A 22,298-nucleotide genomic window follows, 5' to 3' on the forward strand; every position below is an offset into this window, starting at 1 on the left:
AAGAGTCTACTATTGAGGAAAAGAAGAATCTTCAGATGGGCCGCATTGATTAACTGGTTGGTTAGTTCTTCAGCTCTTCGCTTCACCTCAGAAGCCACATTTTTTTCTGTGTCTTCACACTGGGTTTGAACTTTTACCATCACTGAGATCAAAGTTTTGGTCTTAAGAATTAATGACTGAGATGAGTAGTTGGTATTTGAGAATTGTCAGTTCTGCAGTAGAAGACCGTCTTCTCTTCTGCTTTTTCTAATGAGGAGTGCTTCTCCAGGTACCAATGTTGAGCAGATCTCCTGCTGCCTTTGTATCCTGTGGCTGCTTTGGTGCTGGCCGACACTAACCTAAGGGAGCTTGGATGTGTCTCTTCCCTGTTGAGAGCTGAGCTTCTGGCTTCATTCCTGTCTCCTCACACTTCAAACATGATCCCCTGCAGCAGCAAGCTTGGGAGTTGATCATTGTTCACCAAAACAACTTCTCTTATTTTCAGGTGCCCATTTAAAAGACTCTTCATTCTGTGAAGTTTCACAGCCTTTGATTACTCTAGGAATTTAGGACCACAACTTAGAATTTAAAACACAAAGTGGAAATGTGCCCTGGTATTAGAAGTCATTTCAATAAAAGTGGATGTGTTTCCTGATCGATGGGAGTAGACAGGAAAACTACGATTGCTTTCCCATTTCATGCAGGCTCAGATGTAAACCTGTGGGAGTGAAGAACTTTTTATTTGATAAAAGCTAAAAACTTACCTGCATTTCTCACCTTTCAAGTTATGATAGTCATTCACAACTGCCAAATATAAAGATGTTTTGGACACCATTCAGAGCTTATCTTTAGCAAGTTCCAAGTGTGAGACGTATAAGAGTTTATAAAAACATTCTGAGCTTTGTTAAGAAGATGCTTCTGACCCACTTTCAATAGGATTCACTTTTTGAGTTATTTTTCCGTCAATGGTGGTGGAACAGGAAATATCCTGAGCTGTCTTGAACCTGAAAAACAGGATGTGTCCACAGAAGCACTCTAGTGTACTCCATTTTCTCAAGCAAAACTTGCCAAATTTCAAGATGGTGAAATGAAAGGAAGAAGAAATTTGGTTTGACTTGAACTTTTCTTTTAATTTTAATTATTAAAAGTAAGGATTCTGGAAAAAAAAATTCGAGAGCAGAAATAAAGACCAGAATTAAAGTACTAAAAAGCATGTCTTATAGAACTCATCCATTATTTTTCCTATACATTAAAGATTTTTGAAACGAACAAATAAATATGGAAAGAAATCTCTTTTCCCAATTGGATTAACATTTAGGTGAAAGCAAAAATGGTCAAGTTTGAGTAAAGCTCTTCAGAAGATCCTTAATTTAAGCATAAGTCTGTTTTAACACTCTAGATCTTTGTTTGAAACTTGGAACACTTTTAGTCATAGAGTCAATACTATATTTGGCAGAATTGATGTTAGACACACAGCCATATGAGGGTCCCCTGAGTATCTCTGAAGTCTCATTTTGTATTAATAAAGAAAGAGATAAAAACTGATTGGAGAATTTGATTCTAAGGGAAAAATGTATTGAGGGTTCCAGTTTGGCATGCTGGGAGGATATTCTCCTTCACCACTGCTTATTCCATCTTAAAGTTTTATGAATACCATAAGTGATTAAATCAATTTCCTATTAGTAAACCTTATGTCTGTTTATAACATTTTCCCATTGAAAACAATGCATCACCAACTGTGTAGATGGCAGTGAGTTCAATATTATTCCTACTGATAAGGGTGCAGAGTGCAATTACTCTTTATTCCTGGCAGTTACTTGCAACCACATATGCCTTAACGAGTCAGTTGATCTGGGGATTGGGTTGAAATCCTTTTGAAATTTGAGGAGCTTAATTTGATCCCACTTTTGAATAGGCAGTCACCTACCTCCTGGTGGGTATGCCAAGGAGTACCCTCAAGCAGATCCTGGATTTTTCTCAAAATAAGTAATTTGTGTCTCTTGGCCCCTAAGCTTGTTATATGCTTTAATGCATGGCTGAATTAATTTTTTAAAAAAATATTTATTTATTTATTTGGTTGTGCTGGGTCTTAGTTACAGCAGGAGGGCTCCTTAGTTGTGGCTCGCTGGCTTCTTAGTTGTGGCATGTGAACTCTTAGTTGAGGCATGCATGTGGGATCTAGTTCCCTGACCAGGGATCGAACCCAGGCCCCCTGCATTGGGAGTGTGGCGTTTTAACCACAGAGCCTTTAGGGAAGTCCCTGAATTAACTTTTGCCTGGAAATTTGTTTAGTAGATGTTTGAAATGTCTACCTTATTTTTTAAAAAAAATCTCGGTGGAATTTCATAAACTTTCATTTTAAGCTGTGTAACTCCCCAGTGAACTCTCTTGTACCTGAGTAAATTGATTTGCATTTAGGTTCTTTGCCATAATAAGCTCATTAAATGCTGAGGCCTGCTACCAAAAAGTCATTATTTCAGTTTTGAGTACTTGTTCTGAGGCTGTACTCTGACAGAGCTAGATGTCAATTAAGATTATTCCTTGTTAGTGGAAATAAAATCATGTTACCTGCTTATAAAAGAATCCCTCTGTTCTTTCTCTGGGGGAGAGAGGTATAAACTCACACAAAGTTTATCCATTCATTAAGTGAAAAGGTAAAAAGATAAAGGTTGTGAAAAGATCCCTGTCTAAACTCACCGGAAGTTATGATCGCAGTCAGGGGGTACTTTTCCTGCAGAGCTGTGTCTCAGAGTGCCTTTCAAGTTGCAGGTTCTGTCACAGCATCAAGAGGTATGTCTGTGATGAGCCTGAAAAACTCAGGCTGTATGATTCCTGTCCACGGGGTCAAAGTCAGAGCAAGTTCAGGAAGTCACCGTCAATATTATGTAAGTATGAGATGGGAAGGTGCCGTAGGGATCCATGCTGGAAAAAGCGTTTAATGCCTTCTGCCTTGTGAACCGTATTGGTTGTAAAAGCCTAGATTTGCTGATTCATAGGGCTAATGGCGGCCGGTTCTCAGTTCATGCCAGGCCCTGTCCTAAGCACTTTGTGTGTGTTAAAGTCAGAGGAAGTTGAATGTAATGGTTCTGAGCACAGACTTTGGACTGGCTAGATTGCTAAAGAGCCAAGTTAGTGGCTAGTTTCCTCAGTGACTCCATTTCTTCATTTTTAGAATGGGGATCATAATAGCACCTATGTCACAGGGCTGTTGGGTAGACTGAATGAATTAAAATACATGAACGGTTCAGTAGGGTACCTGGCACACAGTAAGTTATGTAAACATTAGCTATTACCATCATCATCTTATTACTCATCTCAAGAAAGCTGTGAGATAGTTACTGTGGTTTTCTCCATTTTAGAGTTGAGTAAACTGAGGCACAGAGAGCAATTTTCCCAAGGCCTCAGGCTGGGAGGCAGTGAAACTAGGATTAGAATACAAGCAATCTGAGTCCAATCTGTGGCCATAACTGCTATACTCTGCTGCCTCTCAACTTAATAAGAAGGAAGTGGCCATGAGTTTTAGAGGTAATCTGCAGTAAAGCAGATTAGGTTTACAAAGAAGAGGAGGAGGGGTGTCTCTTGTACTAGAGGCTTGGACTTTACTACTGGGTCTTCCAGGTGAGTCTGCTCGGTAGTGGTCAACAAATTGGCTGGGATGCATCTTCCTTTTGGAGTATTCCCAGCTCAGTAATGGCATCACCATCTATTCTGTTGCGTAAGTAGAATCCTGGCTCCCCCTTGACTCCAGCTTCTCCCTCTTCCCCTGGATCCACTTTATCATCAATTTCTGTTGATTTTTATCTCTAAAAATAGCTCATAAATCCTTCACCTTCTCCATCTACAAGGCCACCACCCCAGCCCAAGCCATTGCCATCAGTCTTAGCAAGCCTTAAAAGTCCATCCTTGCCCCATTCCAGTCTGCTCTCCGATAGGCTGAGGCAAAATGCAAATCTGCTTATCTTGTGCCCTGACTTAAAACATCACCCACTTTTGCATTCAAAACCAGATGTGTCTGACTCTAAAACCCGTCCTCTTTCTTATGCCATCTTGCCTCTATAAAGTTTGGAGCCATTGGCTTCGATTTGCAAAGCTGAAAAAAGTAAGATTCTTAGATATCAAGTGGAATCTGATTTTCTTTGACCTCATTCATTAAATTCATGCTTCAGGTAATTAGGCCCTAGTATCTGACCCCACTACCAGACCTGTCAGCAGAACTCAAGTGTTCCACAAAGATTTAGAATATCTGACCTTTTTTCTAGGCAAGGCAAAGTATATTACAGTAGGAACATAAGATGCATGGCAGTTCTTTCTAATTTTCTTCACAATCTCCTTCACTAATCTAGCTAGGTTTTGTGTGTGTGTGCAGGGTTGTTTTCATTATTATCGGTTTTTTGGTTTGTTTTTTGTATGAGTGAGTCCTTATCAAAACAGATATTAGCAGGTTGAGTCTGAAGTTTGCTAGAACTGAGTACAGATAAAAAGAATCTTTAAAATTTTTTTAATTGACATATAGTTGATTTACAATGTTGTGTTAGTTTCCGTTGTACAGCAGAGTGATTCAGTTATACATATGTATACATTCCTTTTTTATATTCTTTTCCATTGTGGTTTATCACAAGATATTGGATATAGTTCTCTGTGCTATACAGTAGGACCTTGTTGTTTATCCATTCTATATATAATAGTTTGCAGCTGCTAACTAAAAAGAATCTTAAATCATCAGCATCCTGTTAATTAACCAACATAAATTTTAAAAGGTACTCGGTTAGCAAACTGCCAGCACTGAGTTGGAATCCTTCTATCTTCCTCTTATCAGTTTTTAATCTCACCGCTTCCCAGGGCGTGCAGACAGATTGTAGGGAAGCTCTGCCCAGTGAAAAGTGAAGGGGAAAAGCATTTTTTAAAAAATCCATCCAGAATGTGATCTTCTGGATATCAATAACCTCAAGGTGTAATCAGTAATACTGGCTTTCAGAATAGAATTGCAGGCCACCTTTCCCCCAGTTTGTACCCTGGTTTTATTTTATTTTTTAAAATTTATTTATTTTTATTTTTGGCTGCGTTGGGTCTTTGTTGCTGCGTGCGGGCTTTTCTCCAGTCGCTGCGAGCAGGGGCCACTCTTTATTGCGGTGCGCGGGCTTCCCATTGTGGTGGCTTCTCTTGTTGCGGAGTACAGGTTCCAGGCGCATGGGCTTCAGCAGTTGTGGCACGCAGCCTCAGTAGTTGCGGCGCACGGGCTTAGTTGCTCCTCGGCATGTGAGATCTTCCCGGACCAGGGCTCAAACCCGTGTCCCCTGCATTGCCAGGCGGATTCTTAACCATTGCGCCACCAGGGAAGCCCCCATGGGTTTTATTTTTAAATAAACATGGTGAGGAGTTATGGGATTCATATATGTGTGTGTGTGTGTGTGTGTGTGTGTGTAAGAGCCATCCTTTTGTTCCTCCATCCACAAGGAACACTGGCCCCCTGGATCCACTGTTATCTTGGTGTTTGTGTGAAACACTCTTCAAAGTGTGGCCACCTGTCCTTGCTGCTAGCATGTCCCCTGATAGTATTTTATCTTAAGATAAACTGCAGCAAACTTGTGAGGGAACCCAGATAAAAACCAGAAGAAAGAGACTTCTCTCCTACAATCCAGGGAGTTTTGATAGCACCTCCTAAGGTGAAAGAGATAGCAAAAAACCTGCAGGCTTTTGTTTCTGTTTGTGTTGCTGGGGTGTGTGGGTTTGTGCCTGGTAACCAGAGGGATAAATATCTAAAACCCTGAAAATGGTAGAAATTCATGTTTTCTAACAAAATCTTTCCTAAGAAACGTTTTGAGGTTCTTCTATTTAGAGCCACAAGAGGAGCTGTGTAATCATTGACCACTGTGCCTTTATCCCCACTGAAACCTCAGCTTCTGCACAGCTGCTAGGACATACAGCTGGGGGAGCTGTGCAGTAACTGGGGCAAGCCCCCCTGCTGTGCAGAGAGCACCCCTTTGGTCCTTGTTTGGGGACTATTAACTGCCTTATAACTGAAGACCTCATCCACTTCTCCTTGCGGAGAAAGGGTCTAGAAGAAGTCGAGTCCCGGTCACCTCCCTATACTCAGAGAACCTTCCTGGGAGACCTGGGCCTGTGGTCAGGAGAGAAAATGGGTCTCTTCTGTTTCAGCAGGTTTTCTGCTCAGGCGGTTCTCTGTGACTTCCTGCCTTTGCAGTGCAGGTTAATCCTTCCAGAATCTTAACCCTAACCTTCCTCTTTCAATTCCTCTCAACCCGGTCACTTACCTAGAAACTTTTGCTCATCCTTTAAAACCCATAAAAAAACAAAATTCAAATCTGTGAAACCTCCATGGACGTTCAGGCTGAGTTATCATTCCCTCTCGACTCTCATAACAGTTTGTCTACCTCTATTATGATGCTTAAGGGAAAAATAATTGCCGTGCAGTGGGACCTGCGTGTGTTTCACTAGAAGAGACAACAGACAGCATCACCCAGTTTATTCATCCAGGTACTGCATGCCTGGTAAATTAATAATCATCATAATGCCGCAGCAGACCCTGTTCTCGTTGCTTTATGTGTTTAGTCTTTACGGCAATCGTATGAGAAAGGTTCTACTGTTGCTTCAGTTTTACAGATGAGGAAGTTGAGGGTGAGCCATGTTATGTAACTCGTCCAGAGTCACAGAGCTGTGGACATGGAGAAGCAGGATTAACCCAGGCAGACATCTGACAACACTCACTCACATGCCTGTGCTCATCTGAAGAATAAAACCTAAAACTCCAGAGGAGGGAGAAAAAGGCAGAGGCTGTTGCCATCCTGTGTGCATGGGGCGTGCGGCATTGCGTCAGGCACTGCCGTTCAGTATGACTAATTCTGTGCTGAGTTGTCAGGTGGAAGCCTGTGGAAGCACAGCCCAGCACCCGCCTTCTGCAGAAGGCCCTCACTGCTAATCTGATGCAATCGAATTTCCTAGGGTGGCCTTTAGGGCTCTGCTGTTGCTGGAGAGGGAAGGAGAGAGGTTTTGCGTATTGTTTTTTGATCAGCAGGTTTGGAAACTTTGAGTGTTTGGCTCACAGGATGGTGGAAATGCTCCAGCGTTTCCTGTGGCCTCGAGTCTGGGTTCTGAGATAGGGAACTAAGCCTGAGCTTTGCCTGCCCCACTGGGGAATGTCAGCACACATCACCGAGTGACAGGGATTGCCGGAGGAGGGTAGCTGGGAGAGGTGCTGGGGAGAGGAGGGGAGCGGTCACTGGCATTACAACAGCTGAAAAGGAATTTGAAAAGCAAATATCCAAAAACCAGAACAAGGGAGGAAGTGTGTACATTAGTTTGAAAATAATGAACTTTCCATTTGAGATGCCGATTCCCTAAGTGTGAGAGAGAGAGCTCAGAGTTGAAGGGATGAGAATCAGCGGCTCTGATCTCATCTTGTTTTTGACAGAATTTCTCTGGGAGGAAAATGAATCTGGAATCAGCCCTGCTGTCACCTGTGAGCATCTCCATTTCTGTTTCTGTCCAATGGGACAAATGAACGGGTGCTGCTTGAAGAAGCTCCTAAAGGTTTTCTGTGCAAGGAATTCTGGATTTTAAAAATGCATCATTGGTTTGAGTAATCTCTCACATCAAAAAAAAAAATCTCTGAATTTGCTTTTAAGGAAAGAGTGATTCATTCATTTATTTATTCACTTGTCTGAAAAATATTTATTGAGCAGCTGTTTGCCATGCCATCTGGTCAGGAACAGAGGTACAGAGATGAGTGAGATATATGACCCCTGCCCTCGGGGAACCCATAGACTAATAGCATAAGGTGTAGAAAGGTGCTCTGGTTGGTGCATTGTAAGCACCTAAGAAGACAGGTGTTGCGGCAGTTGCTTCTAGCCTTGGAGGCTCCGGGGTCAGGGAGATCTCTCAGAGGAGCGGGCACATGAAATTGGCTTTGAAGTCTAGGTGGGAATTTTTGAAGCCAACACAATGGGAGAGGAAGAGACATTCTGGAACGCAGAGGGAACATGATGAACAGAGGCAGAAGCCACAAGAATTTGGCAAGCCCAGGAAATGGCCAGCAGTTTGATGAGGAGAGAGATAGCCAACATTTTTTTTTTAAATAAATTTATTTATTCATTTATTTATTTTTGGCTGTGTTGGGTCTTCGTTTCTGTGCGAGGGCTTTCTCTAGTTGCGGCGAGCGGGGGCCACTCTTCATTGCGGTGCGCGGGCCTTTCACTGTCGCGGCCTCTCTTGTTGCGGGGCACGGGCTCCAGACGCGCAGGCTCAGTCGTTGTGGCTCACGGACTTAGTTGCTCCGTGGCATGTGGGATCTTCCCAGACCAGGGCTCGAACCCGTGTCCCCTGCATTGGCAAGCAGATTCTCAACCATGTGCCACCAGGGAAGCCCCGATAGCCAACATTTCACTCGGTGCTGTCCCTCTGCATTCAGTAGATCATGGTACACTCGGAGAGTGGTCCTGACCTGGCCAGTCTGGGGCTTGCCTTCTTTAAGCAGTGCTCCTGTCAGCCACTGCAAAAGCACTATATCGATGATCTTAAGGGAAAACCTATTTGTCATCATGTCTGACTTACAGTCTTTGCCTGTGTCTGTGGGGGTAGGATGCAGGGATACAATTGGTGGGGAAGGGTGCACTGGAGTTGTGGCGCTCAGAGGCAGGCTGGAGCCAGAAGGGTTTATGTGCCCTGAATCACCTTCTAGAGATTTAAAGCAAGAAGTGAGATGTTCAGATTCTAGCTATCACAATTACAAATCTTCTCTTTCTTTTGTTATGTATCTTCTGACGGTTTGCACAGTAGAAGCTGTGGTTAGTTGAATTCCTGTGTGAATTGGAAAGAGTTACTCAAAGAACTGGGCTGCTTTCCTGGAGACAATCCCGTAGACGCAGGTGATGATAATTCAATACGGGACTAAAGGAGAGAGTTTTCTCTGCCACTTTCCACTATATTTCTGGCCAAGACTATTCAACAATTCATTTTTCCTGAGAGACAAAGGAGGCAAATGGACTCAAAGCATCACTTCTCAAAGTGTGTCCCATGAGAAACAGGTGTCACTGGATGCTCTAGGAAAAACATAAAAGAGTTTTCTGGACAGATAACATTTGGGAAATATTGTATATTGTATATGAAGATTTCAGAGAACACCTACATTACATTAAAGGCCCGCTAAGTCCTGTAGTAAATAAATCCTTTTCAAAATATGGTATAGTGATTAAAGACCATGGGCTATGGAATCAGACAGATGTGGATTGAGTTCTGGCTGGGCTCCATGGGTGGCTATGAGACTTTGGGCAACTTACTTAAATGTCTCTGCATCTCAGTTTCCTCGTCTGTAAAATGGTTTAGTAAATGGTACCTATTTCATAAGGTTGTTATGAAAAGTATATAGTCCCTGGAGTAGTTATTATTATTAGCTATTATCCATTCAGTGTTTTACAAGAGCTTTGACTTTTTTTTGCATAAAATTAATTAATATCTCAAAGAAACAGTGCTGTGTGGGAAATGCTGGACTAAGGCTGATTCCTGAATTGCAGGCATGACTTCTGTTAGCAGTCCAGCAGACCAGAGGCAGCTCCTAGGCGCTGAGGGCTCCATCAGGAATATGCACGTACAGGTATCAGAGCTCTAGAATTGGGGAGCACAGTATCATTCCCTCTAGGCCGCGAGGTTAGTTTGTGTAACTTCAGTGTGTTTTGTGTGCCAGTCATCTCTAAGGGAATGGCAGGATTCTAACTCAGGGCAGTAAAAAGTTATGGTAGGGTTGATTTGTTAGTTAGGAGTTTCTCAATTACAGGTGGTGGAAACCTAACTCAAACTCACTTAACATAACAGGGAATTTAAGAGTTCGTAAATCTAGGAAGAATATTAGGATAAATCAGAGATCGGAAGGAAACGTGTAGGAGACAGAAACTCAACATACTTAGGGCTCCTGGCCTCTTTTGTTCCCTCCTGTCTCTCCTCTCTAATTGTATTTGCTTCTCTTTGCCTCAGTCCTTCCTATAGCAGATGGCCCTTCCCTATCTGGAGGGAATACAGCTGCTGACAGCTTCAGCTTAACAAGCCCTGCAGAAAGAGAGAACTCTCTCCTTCCAGGCCTCATAAATCAATCCCCAGAAATCGATTTGCTTGGACCATGTCTGTCCCATGGACCAATCACTGTTGCCAGGGAGATGGGTGCCGTCATTGGCCAGGCCTGCCACATGCCTATTCTTGGTTAGTAGCCGGTGGGACAGGGCCTGCTACCTGAAGAAAAGAGATGGAAAAGCTCACTAGACCACTAGACGGACAAAAACTGAAGCTACAAGAGCTTGCTAGAGCTGTGTGTGAAGGAAATAACGCTGGAGTAAAATGTTCCAAAATTATCCTCAAGTGGTATCAAGGTATTCATGTTTTTATGTCAAATTCCCTTTTCTGTTGGTTGTCTTCAATTGATCCTTGCTCTATATCTCAGCTCCCTTTTTTGCAGTTAACATATTATATGTCTGACTATTAATATCCACTTTGTAAAGTTGGTCTCTATAAAAAGTTTTTTTAAAAAGCAAGATTAGAATCAGTCACCTGAGTGACCTGGTTCTCAACCATGGGTGATTTTGTCCCCCAGGGGACATTGGGCAATGTCTGGAGACATTTTGATTGTCACGACTGGGAGGTACTACTTACCTCTGATGGACAGAGTCCAGGGATGCTGCTAAACGTCCTGCAGTCTCCAGGATGGACCTGGGCCAAAGTGTCATTAGTGCAGTGCTTAAGAAATGCTGCTTTAGCGGTTTCATCAGAACCGAAATTATAACAGCCAAATTTATTACTCTAAATTTTATGGATTAAAAATAAATTAATTTTTTATTTTCAAAGGGCTTTTGCTTTTACTTTTTTTTCTTGATGGTAACGATATATGAAAATATTATTTTGCCTGCTGTGTCACCAATCAGTAAGTGTTTGTTTCTTTCCTACCGATATGATATTCAACAAAGGTATTTTTGTATTTTAATTTGCGTTTCTCTTATTACTATTAAGCATGAAGTTTTTAGGTATTTATTGATCATATATTTCCTCTTGTGTGAATTGCTCTTTTTTTTTTTCCTTTAGGTTATACAAGTATTTTTTTCTTATAAATTTATATTATTAATGATATTTATGCCAGGTTGGGTCATAGTTGTTGCAAATATTTTCTCAGATTCTTATTTGTCTTTAAATTTTTAATAAATTTTATTTTTATTTATTTATTTATTTTTGGCTGTGTTGGGCCTTCGTTTCTGTGCTAGGGCTTTCTCTAGTTGTGGCGAGCGGGGGCCACTCTTCATTGCGGTGCGCGGGCCTTTCACTGTCGCGGCCTCTCTTGTTGCAGGGCACAGGCTCCAGACGCGCAGGCTCAGTAGTTGTGGCTCATGGGCCAAGTTGCTCCGCGGCATGTGGGATCTTCCCAGACCAGGGCTCGAACCCGTGTCCCCTGCATTGGCAGGCAGATTCTCAACCACTGCGCCACCAGGGAAGCCCTTGTCTTTAAATTTTTATGGTGCTTTTTGGAATGCAGAAGATTTTAAGCATCTTTGTGTTAAACTATCAGCCTCTTGTGTTTTCTGTTTTTGGTGTTGTGAGTTTGCTAGGGCTGTCATGACAAAGTACTGCAGACCGAGTGGCTTAAACAACACAGATTTATTGCCTCACAGTTCTGGGGGCGGGAAGTCTGAGATCAAGGTGTTGGCAGGGTTGGCAAAGTGAGGCCTCTCTTCTTGGCTTGTAGATGGCTCTCTTCTCCCTGTGTCCTCAAATGGTCATCCCTTTGTACCTGGGTCCAAATTTCTTCTCCTTATAAGAACACCAGTCCGATGAAATTAGGGCTGCCCTAATGACCTCATCTTAATTTAATTACCTCTTTAAAGGCCCAATCTCCAAATACAGTCACATTCTTAGGTACTAAGTTGAGACTTCAACATGTGAATTTGGAGGGGGAAATACAATAGCCCACAATAGGTATCATGATAGAGAGGCCTCCATCATCTTGAGAATATGTAAATATTTGGAGGAAGTTATTCAAACTGCTGAGATTTAGCATCTTCTAGCATCTTCATTCATTTACTTCAGATAGTGCCAACTGTCGCTTGGGGCTGGGGTGAAGAATAAGTGACAAAGTGTGTATTCCAAGTGCCCAATTCAGTGCCTGCTCTCAGCTCGTTCCTGCCCCTTTCTGCCAACTATCCCATAGCCTCCATGATGAGAATTCAAGATGCTGTGAAAGCACTGTTCTCTGCAAGTTTGCAACATATCGTAAGCCAAGAGTATCTAATTTCACATTTCCCCACCTGGCAAGTAAATGGGCCGAGTTAATAGTGAGATTACCACATGAGGCTTTTGTGCACAGCATATCCATAAAATGAAATATTGGGTTTCTGCATTTGATTCAATTCTCTCTTTACCTTCGTCTGAATGCTTGTGTCTTGCACAGTGTTCCCTCATTTCTGAAGCCATGAAGTTTCTTCCTTGGCCCTCCACTCTTCTCACAATGGCCATCAGTTCCCTAATGCAGGTGGAGAATCTGAGATGGCAGCCCCACCATTTATCTCTCCGTACGGACCCTCTAGTGCAGGGGACACACGCCCACTACCTTTGGCAGTCATTGCTTACCTATGTGACTGGTAAAGAGGAATGTCTGTCCCTCCATGATATATGTTTGGGAAGGGAAACAAAGGCAGAGTTCAGCAAGTCTGAATGATCACAACATCCCAAATAATGTCCAGCTGACAGCTCCTGTTTCCTGTATTCTTCTACCTAGACAGTTAGGGTGTTGAGATACTATAAGTCTATTTGGAATAAAAAGAATGTTGTACAAAGAAGAGGGGAACAAAACTTTTATCCAGATCTGTTTCCAGTGAGCCTTCCTGAGGCACAGTGTATGGTGCAAGGCAGTGTCCTCAAAAGAGAAAACTAGAGAGCTCAAGGCAGACAGGGTAGTCAAAGGAGACTGGAAGATGCCACCTCAAAATATTCCACTTTGCATTAAGGATTATTTTTGAGCTGAAAGCAATTAAGAAACAGTATATTCAGAAGGAGCTCTCTGCCCTTCTTCTTTCTACTTAAAAGCAGGGCATAAATTTCCATTTGTAAAAATGTCCTTCTCTCCCAAACTAGAAAGAGAGCTATTCCAGAGACAATTCTTGTCACCTGAGAGGACTTGAGATGGCATAACAAACCTTACTAAGCAACCCTTTCTTACCATATATTTCCAAGTTACCTTTCCACAACATACATTTCCACCCCACCCCCACTCAAGAAACCCTAACCCCTCGTCCTTTGTCTAGCCGTTTCTCCACACTTTATCACCCCTTGTTAAGATGGTTTGTGAGCTCCAACTTTTAACCATCTCTTTGAGTTTACTCATCTCTGAGTTCTCCTGCATGTATAGGCATTGCATGAATAAATAAACTTTATTTTCTCCTGTTAATCTTTGTTTTGTTAGTTTAATTTGCATGCCCCAGCTACTGAACCTAAGAGGATTGAGGAAAGGTGTTTTTTTTGTTTGATTTCTTTTTTTCCCCCTCCTCTACATAGTACAGAGAGAAAGGCTGCTTTCAGTGCCACTTTCAGAGGTCCTTTTCCTTTGTATGTAACTCGAATGCCAAGGGAAAATGTTATTTCTTTTTCTATCAAGGACCACTTAACATTTAAAATATGGGACTAGTTCTCCCTCCCCACTATTCATTCCCATAATCATTATAAACCTATTATCTGTCATAAGTGGATAATGATGGCCAGTGGGGCAGAGGACAGCTTGCCTATGGAGAAAAGGGACAGAGGAGTTGAAGCAAATCGTTTCTCCAGCTGTTTGGTGTTTCTTTCCCATTGATCTGCCTTTTGGCCTCTACTGATCCATCTGTCAGGCTCTTTCAGTTTGTGGCGGCACACAGTTCACCAGGGCAATCGTGCTAGTTTTCCCACTACACAGGTCCTATAGAACATCCTTATAGGCTTAACTTTTTATTCTCTTAATAGGGTTTGCTGGTGTAACAGAAAGACTAGAAATAAGATAAAAGGGTTTAAAGCCATTCAGGGACCCAAAGCTAAAACTATATGGAAAATTCAGTGGAAAAAAATGGGTGAGGTATTTGGGAATTTTATGAACTCCAAGACCTAATCAAGCTGCCTGGAAAAACAGGGAGAGATGTAACAGATCTTTAAGAGACTTTAGTGAGATGAGTTTCCAACACAGACACGTAGCACTTTGGGCTTAGAACAATGTGTAGTGACAGACAGATTTCTAGATGGGAATCAAGAGTGGTTTATTTCCATTGTCTTGGAGACATGACCCAAAGATAAGAAGGAGACATTCAGCAGAATGATAAAGACAATTTCAACTTGCTCCGGGGTTATAGAGTCACATCTGACATGCAGATTTTGGTAACTAACTCCCAAGTGAGAAGTGACTCCTTTTTTTCATTTAATTCACTCAACTATAAACAATCCCTTTGGCATGCATATTAAGGTTGTAGAATCTTGGTACTGGAATAAAGTAAATCAATCAGCAGTCAAGCAGGAACACTGTAGAATTCTCCACTCATTCCCTAGGTAGGGAGAACCACAAGACAGAGTGGTTGGAAGATCTAGCCTACACTTCCCTTTAGTGGTTCTTAAATTTTAGTTTGCATAAGAATTATTATATCAAGGAGTTTATTACACAAATTCATGCAGCTTGTATTTACTGGGCAATTTTGACTAGACTTGGTTTTATCGCCAGTAGCTCTGATGAGATGTCAGTCGTGGAAAGTATGCATTCAGCCGACACCATGAATGAGATGCTTGTGTGCCCTGGTGATGTAACGGTGTTCAGGATGTGTACCCTGCCATAAGTATGCTCCAGGTGTGCTAGGGGGAGGCTGACCAGAAGAGTCAAGTGCCGTGAGTGCTGTGCCTGGGGAAGCAAAGACTCTAGGAGATTGCATTTGTTGACTGAAATTTAGAAATGCATTTCCATCTCAGTTATGCCTGACCAAGCACTGGGCCTGCGTGTTGATGTTTCTTGGAGAGTCTGATGAGACTATTTGTCTTGTGTGAAGTTCAGCCATGGGTTTCCCTGATCATTAGTAATCTGCGCAGAGAACTTGGTAGCTCACAACTTAACTGGAGGATGATTTTGCCCCGCAGAGGACTTTTGGCAATGTCTGGAGACATTTCTGACTGTCACAGCTAAAGAGGAGTATTGACCTCTAGTAGGGAGAGGCCAGGGATGCTGCGAACCATCTTACAATGTACAGGACAGCCCCACAGCAAAGGACTATGGCCCCAAACGCTAACAGTGCCAAGGGCGAGAAAACCTGAGCTAGAAACTTTCCCTTCTGAATGACATCAGTAGCAACAGTGACTATATATAGAAGCCTCAGAGCTAACTGTTCCCTCTTGGAAATATAAATTCAAGAGGATAAAATGTGGACTTCTGAGGATAACGATGTGGACCAGATTATTCATTCTGCAATTGTGCACCTGACTCTACCCATGGGAGTCTGGCTTCACCCTGTCTGTGCCATTTGTTAACGTGGGGAAAACTGATGAGGTCTAATTTGGCAGGTTAAGTGAGTTCCCAAGGGATGCACCCTCGCCTCTTTGCTCTCAATGGCTGCTTTGTACACTGCTCTTATGTTGTTCTCCACAGAGACACAGGGAGAACTGCATTATTCTATTCTCACCTGTTCAACAGGTTTTGTCTGAAGAGTCTTTGAGAAATAAATATCAGTTAAAAAGGAAAAAAGCACACTTGGCCTTTGATTCCTGGAAGGCCAGATGACCTCTTTCAGTGTAATTCTAGACTATTTTGTGTAGAGTTGGGATGAAGATGCTCAAAATGCATTTTTATTTCTATTATCTACTCTCTTAACCACCAAGATTATGTGTTCTTTGTTTTGAATAGTGTTACCTGATATTTACACCGAGTCTGTTTTCACATTAGAACCTGTTTTCTTAACTCTTACTCTAGGAAGTGTAATTGAATCTAGATCTTGAATTGAAGTGACTTGGTACAGATAAAATATACTGTCCTTGGAATTCTCAAGTGAATTAAAAGAGTGTAGAGACTATGAAGAAGTCTGTCCCAGTGCAGATTGTCTGCTTGTATTTGTACCTATGAGATCCATAATTTATGTAGCAAGTCCCTGTTGTTGAATATTAAATTGTTTTCAAGTTTTGGGAATTATAACCCAAACAGCAGTTGGCATTGTTATGGTTAAGTTAATTATTTCTTGAGGAAACATCCTAGAAAAGTAAAATCACTCAAAGGGAACACAAAATTTTAAGGCTTTTGGTACAGTCTGCCAAAAGTACCTCTGGAAAGTTGTACCAATTTATACTCTGAATAGATGTGCATGGACATGAACTTTCTTCTTTAGAAGTCATGACCAAGAGTTAGGGTAGTAGTGTCTAGGGGGGTCAAGAGTACGGTCAGTGAACCTACCAAGTTATGATCCAATAGCTGCTGGAACTCATTCTCTTATTACTCTAGCTCTTACTTACTTGGCTTTGGCCATTCACCTGTTTCTGGAACATACAAGGCATGCTCCTGCCTCAGGGCCTTTGCACTTGCTGTTTGAGAAATAGAATATTGCCTACCATATTGGGAAACAAAGGATCTAGCTACCACATTACAGCCACCCTGATTGTGGGCCCTGAGGGTACTCAGGAAGGAAACAAAGAAGCTTGCCATCTAGCAGTCATCAGACTGCAGCCAACCCCAATGTTGCAGCTGGGGAAACTCTGAATGAGGAAACACTACTGGCCCCAGATAGCTGAGGTGCATATCAAAGGAATGATTTCAGTGAGCCCAGACTCTTGCATCTTCCCATACATAGAAAAGCATTAAATTCTTTAACTTGAGATATCTAGTTTTCTTTTATTAACAGTAATCTTTGTTCTGACTTCCTGGTGTTGTTGCAAAAACTCCTATATATCCTGGCTCCCCCCTTCCTCTTCAGAGCAGTTTGCTCAGGGTTATTTAAGATGCTGCCTCAGGGCTTGAAGTCCTAAGAATATCCACTGAATAAAACATAACTCTCAACTTTTAGGTTGTGCAGTTTTTTTTCAGTCGATGTGTTTCCTTGGCCTGTGACATGATTCCTCCAGGTGTCCACATGGCTCACCTCCTCACTTCTCATAGGTCTTTACTCAGATGCTGTGTCTCACTGAAGCTTTCCCTGGTTTCCCTATTTAAGACTGCAGTCCTGCCCCTCCCACACAGATACACTCACATGCTTCAGATTCTCCTTCCCTGATTCATTTCTGTCCATGTCCCTTGATGCCACCTAACGTGTAGATTTGCTGCTGTATCCCCAGCACTGAGAACAGGGCTGGTACAGAGTAGGGCTCAGTAATTATTTGTTGAGCGAGCTATTGAACCACTGCTTTGAAGATCTGCTCCTGCTGGTTAGCACTCATTATCTTCACACCAGGCTGTCTTCATCATCCTTGGCCAAAGGGACAGCAGTTCTGTTTTGGGTCATTTCCTTTACTTGTCAGCTCTGGTGAAGTTAGTTATTCATATCACTGCTGGTGTTGTTATTATTAACTGCCATTAGGCTGCCATTATTAACTCTGCTATCTCTATCATCTTAGTCACGTCCAGTGGCCACTGAGATCGGGGATGGTAACTGGCAAGGCCCACTCTGGTTTGATAAAGAACCAAAAGCACATGTTTGATTAGCGTCTTCATACAGAGATCAATTTCTGGAAAAAGACTTTAAGAACCCAGTAGAAAAAAGACAAAGTATTTGGACAGTTCACAGAAAAGTAGACATGGGACTTTGCATCTTTATAGTCAACCTCTCTCACAATAAGAGAAATAGACATTGAAAGTACATTGAGGACTTCCCTGGTGGTGCAGTGGTTAGGAATCTGCCTGCCAATGCAGGGGACACAGGTTCGAGCCCTGGTCTGGGAACATCCCACATGCTGTGGAGCAACTAAGCCCGCGTGCCACAACTACTGAGCCTGTGTGCCACAACTACTGAAACCCGCGCGCCTAGAGCCCATGCTCTGCAACAAGAGAAGCCACCGCGATGAGAAACCCGCGCACCGTAAAGAAGAGTAGCTCCGGCTCGCTGCAACTAGAGAAAGCCCACGCAGCAATGAAGACCCAACGCAGGCAAAAATAAATAAATTAATTAAATAAAATAAAAAGAAAGTACATTGAGATACATTTTTTTTCAATGCCATCAGGTGTGCAAAAGTTCAATCTGTTGGTGAGTCTGTGTGTAAAGAGGCAAGCCCCATCCATTGCTAAAGGGAGTATAGATTGGTACAACTCTCACTATGGAGATATATTTGGAGACGGCTATCAAAATCTAAAACTGCCTATGCTCTTTGACCCAACAATTTAACTTCTGTGAATCTACTGTAAAAATATACTCGCACATGAGCAAACTGATGTATGCATAAGATTTTTCACCAGAGGCTTGTTTATAACAGCCAAAGGTGAGAGTTCACCCAGTGGCCCACGGCAGGGGACTGGTTCTTCAGATTAGATACTGGGAAGTTGCTGCATAGCACAGGGAGATCAGCTTGATGCTTTGTGATGACCTAGAGGGGTGGGATAAGGAGGGTGGGAGGGAGGCTCAAGAGGGAAGGGATATGGGGGATATACATATACATATAGCTGATTCACTTTGTTGTAGCTAACATAACATTGCAAAGCAATTATACTCCAGTAAAGATGTAAAAAAAAAATAAAAGGCTGATAAACATAAAAAAAGAAATAAAATATTAAAAAAAGAAAGATACTTCCATACAAAGGACAACTATGCAGTTGTAGAAGGAACCAGGACACAAAATTTGTATTAATATAGAAGGATTTAGAAGACACATGAAATGAAAAAAAACCAGGGTATAGAATGCTGCCTTTTATATAAAGAAAGTGGGAAATATAATATGCTTTTGCATTTGACTTACGTACATGAAGAAGTTCTGGAGCGATACATAAGAAACTAGTAACAGTGGCTAGCTGGAGGGGTGGGGATAGAAGTGGATATTGGGTGGGTGTATCATTTCGGGAGGAGGGAGATTCTACACTATCTTTACATGCACACACGTTCAAGTTTTGAATCACATGAGTGTTTTACCTGTTCAAAAATGTTGTTTTTATTTATTTATTTATGTTTTAATTTATTTATTTTATTTATTTACTTTTGGCTGCATTGGGTCTTTGTTGCTGCACGCAGGCTTTCTCTAGTTGCAGCGAGTTCGGGCTCTGGAGCGCAGGCTCAGTAGTTGTGGAGCACGGGTTTAGTTGCTCCGCGGCATGTGGGATCTTCCCGGACCAAGGCTCGAACCAGTGTCCCCTGCATTGGCAGGCGGATTCTTAACTGCTGAGCCACCAGGGAAGCCCCCCAAAATATTAAGTTAAAAAAGTTATCCTAAAAGAAACAAGTGAGTCTGGGAGAGAGAGGCAGCAGAGGATAATCTTACTTCCTTTGTGTAAGCAACACTATTCATTCCAGTGAGAATTCAAGGTCTGTTCTGAATGCTGTACTAGCCGCTGCAATTAATTTTCTTCGCATCTTGTGAACTGGCCTTGGGGAGGGAGTGTGTGTGCATGTGTGTGGACCCTGGGGCATTGCGCCTTCCTTATGATATCCTGGTTGCTATAGTGCGGAGGAGCTCTATTTGTGACACACAGAAAACACTTTAAAGATATGCTGCTTCCTGGCCATGACTTCCTGGGCAATCTGTCCTTCCGGAGGCTTCTGAGCACGAGGAGTTTGCATGCACTTCTGGGCAGAGTGAGCCAGGCTCATTCAGACCCTGGGCACCATTCAGAGTAGAAGCAGGCAGTAAGGGATGCCTTGCTTCCTACTGAGGACTTGGGAGGCTGTTGCCTCTCCGGGGCCTCGTCTCCAACTCCAGGGCATTGACACCTTCCCCTCCTTTGCCTTCGCTCCTCTGGAGCCACCCGTGAATGGTGCAGTTGGCACCCTGTGTCTTCTGCACCCAGAGCCGTTTCTTGTACCAAAACCACCAGTGAAAACAGGAAGTGATGAAACAGAATTCGCCCCGCATCTGCACTGAGTGACTTCTCTTTCTCTTTTTGTCATTCCTCATTAGGTATAGACACGTGCGGCCATCTACACTGTAAGATCTCACTTCCACCGGCTTTGGATACTCCGGGGATTTGCAATGCCGCCGCCTGCGGACATCGTCAAGGTGGCCATAGAATGGCCTGGCGCCTACCCCAAGCTCATGGAAATCGACCAGGTTAGTAATACTGGCAGTCGTTTAGGGGTTATTTTAGTTTCCCTTCTATTCTGAATTTACACAGACTTCAGATAGCTCTTTTTTCTCCTGTTCTCTCTCTGGCTGTGTTGAAAAATTGGTGCGATAATAGTTGCAGTGTAGTTTGATTTCTGTACCACATGCAATGGCGATGGATGGGGTTTTTATATTCATCCAACATCTACTTGGAGTGTGTCAATACAGGGTTTGTGTCTGAGGCTGTGAGGGAGGCAGGAGGGACATGAGGACTAGACTCCGGGCAGTTGACACAGTGGAGGCTGTCCCAGCCCTGCCTTGCAGAGACTCATGGCTGTGTGCTGATTGTTTTATCATAGACAGCACAAAGCTTAATTTTTGGAATCACTCTTCTCTTTGGTTTTTGCATAAGCAGCCAAGTACGTTGCTGCTTTGTCATATTAATAGTTTGATCATGCGTGGATGGATCTAGAGACTGTCATACAGAGTGGAGTAAGTCAGAAAGAGAAAAACAAATATCGTATATTAACGCATATATGTGGAACCTAGAAAAATGGTACAGATGAACCGGTTTGCAGGGCAGAAATTGAGACGCAGATGTAGAGGACAAACGTATGGACACCAAGGGGGGAAAGCGGTGGGGGGTGGTGGTGGTGGTGTGATGAATTGGGCGATTGGGATTGACATGTATACACCGATGTGTATAAAATGGATGACTAATAAGGACCTGCTGTATTTAAAGAAAAAAAATAGTTTGGTCATGAATTTAGTGTAGAGGGATGGGTCTTGTATCCTAGCCAGTTGTAATTTTTTTATTAGAGTAAAATGCACTGTGGATCTAGTATATTGTCTGGTATGTAATAAATACTCAGTACATTTTTACTGAATGAAAAAATATAAAGAAGATTTTTAAAATGGTTTTACCTATGGAGGCATTGTTTAGCTTGTGTACTGACAGTCTTATGATGTAACTCTCATTTACTATTGATTACAGGCTATCTCAGGAAGGTGATTTTTGTCATTGTAAATGATTTAAAGGAAAAAAAATTGAGGCCTAGTGTATGCTTAAGGGTTTCATGAAGCATATAGTATAGGATTCTAGATGGCTTTCTACATTTTCAAAATTAGGGTACCACTTTTTATGTTCTTGATATTATTTTATGGTCTATACTTTTCTGATACTATTTTATGACCTATACTTTTTTTCTGGTCAGATTTTATTATCTGATTGAAGACCACTGCAAGATTTACATGGCATTGTGTGGATCCAAAGGATTCATTAGAATAAATTATAAAGGTCAAATAAGAATTAGTTGAGTTTGAGCATGAATGTAAGAAAGGGTACATTTTTAGATTTGTTTTCAAAAAAGGTGTCATCAGACCAGCATGTCATAGTCATTTTAACTATTCTCTGAGGCAGATTTTGTTGACTTCAGAAGCAGCCCATGAAAGTAGAGAAGCCCGCCCAGTAATTTTATATACATTTGTGTCAGACAACAATTGTTTACCTTTTTTTCACATGCTGTTTGAGAGAGGATATGTGTTGAATGTTACTTTAAAATATGGCTGGACTACTTGGTGAAGACTAAATGTTGTTAAGATTAACTTTGTCTACAACCCAAGAGAACAACGGTTTCAAAGAGATAGAAGTTGGCCTCTCAAGTCCACATGGCAGTCCTGGGCTGGCATGATCCTCCAGTGTCATGGACCCAGGCCCCTTCTATCTTGTTGCTTTGCCTTCTCCATAGGTGGGGCTGAGGACCAGTTGCTTGAGCATCACCTGAGAGCTCAGTAGATATGCAGAGTCTCAGACCCTACCCAGACCTCCTGACCCAGATGTGCATTTTAACAAGATCCCCAGGGGATTCCTTTTGTAGTCAAGTCTGAGAAATGCTGAGCTGGATACCAGGTACCCAAGCCCAAGGCCACATCAGAACCACCTGGGGCACTTGTTCAAATGTTCTCTGGGGCCCCAGCCCCAGAGATTCTAAGTCAGTGGTTTAGGTAGACTATTTCCTTTTGCTTCTGCCATGGCCCAAGGTGTTTGGAAACCTCTTCTTTAAGACAGTAGCTCTTGATATATACTCTTAGGGGCCTGTGGAGTCAGT

At 42.4% G+C, this 22,298-nt stretch overlaps 1 protein-coding gene across 6 annotated transcripts in view; it reads left to right on the plus strand.

Moving 5' to 3' along the window:
- ELMO1 (engulfment and cell motility 1) overlaps nt 1-22,298 on the plus strand; it is a 556,794-nt gene that overhangs the window by 80,065 nt on the left and 454,431 nt on the right. For all 6 annotated transcript variants that reach the window (XM_007195081.3, XM_007195082.3, XM_057549627.1 and 3 more), the window contains one exon: nt 20,047-20,196. In XM_007195081.3, coding sequence (XP_007195143.1) covers nt 20,119-20,196 — 78 coding nt within the window. In that variant the 5' untranslated portion in view covers nt 20,047-20,118. The remainder of the gene's footprint in view (nt 1-20,046; nt 20,197-22,298) is intronic.

Source organism: Balaenoptera acutorostrata, chromosome 7 (genome assembly GCF_949987535.1).
Source record: "Balaenoptera acutorostrata chromosome 7, mBalAcu1.1, whole genome shotgun sequence".
Taxonomy (NCBI): domain Eukaryota; kingdom Metazoa; phylum Chordata; class Mammalia; order Artiodactyla; family Balaenopteridae; genus Balaenoptera; species Balaenoptera acutorostrata.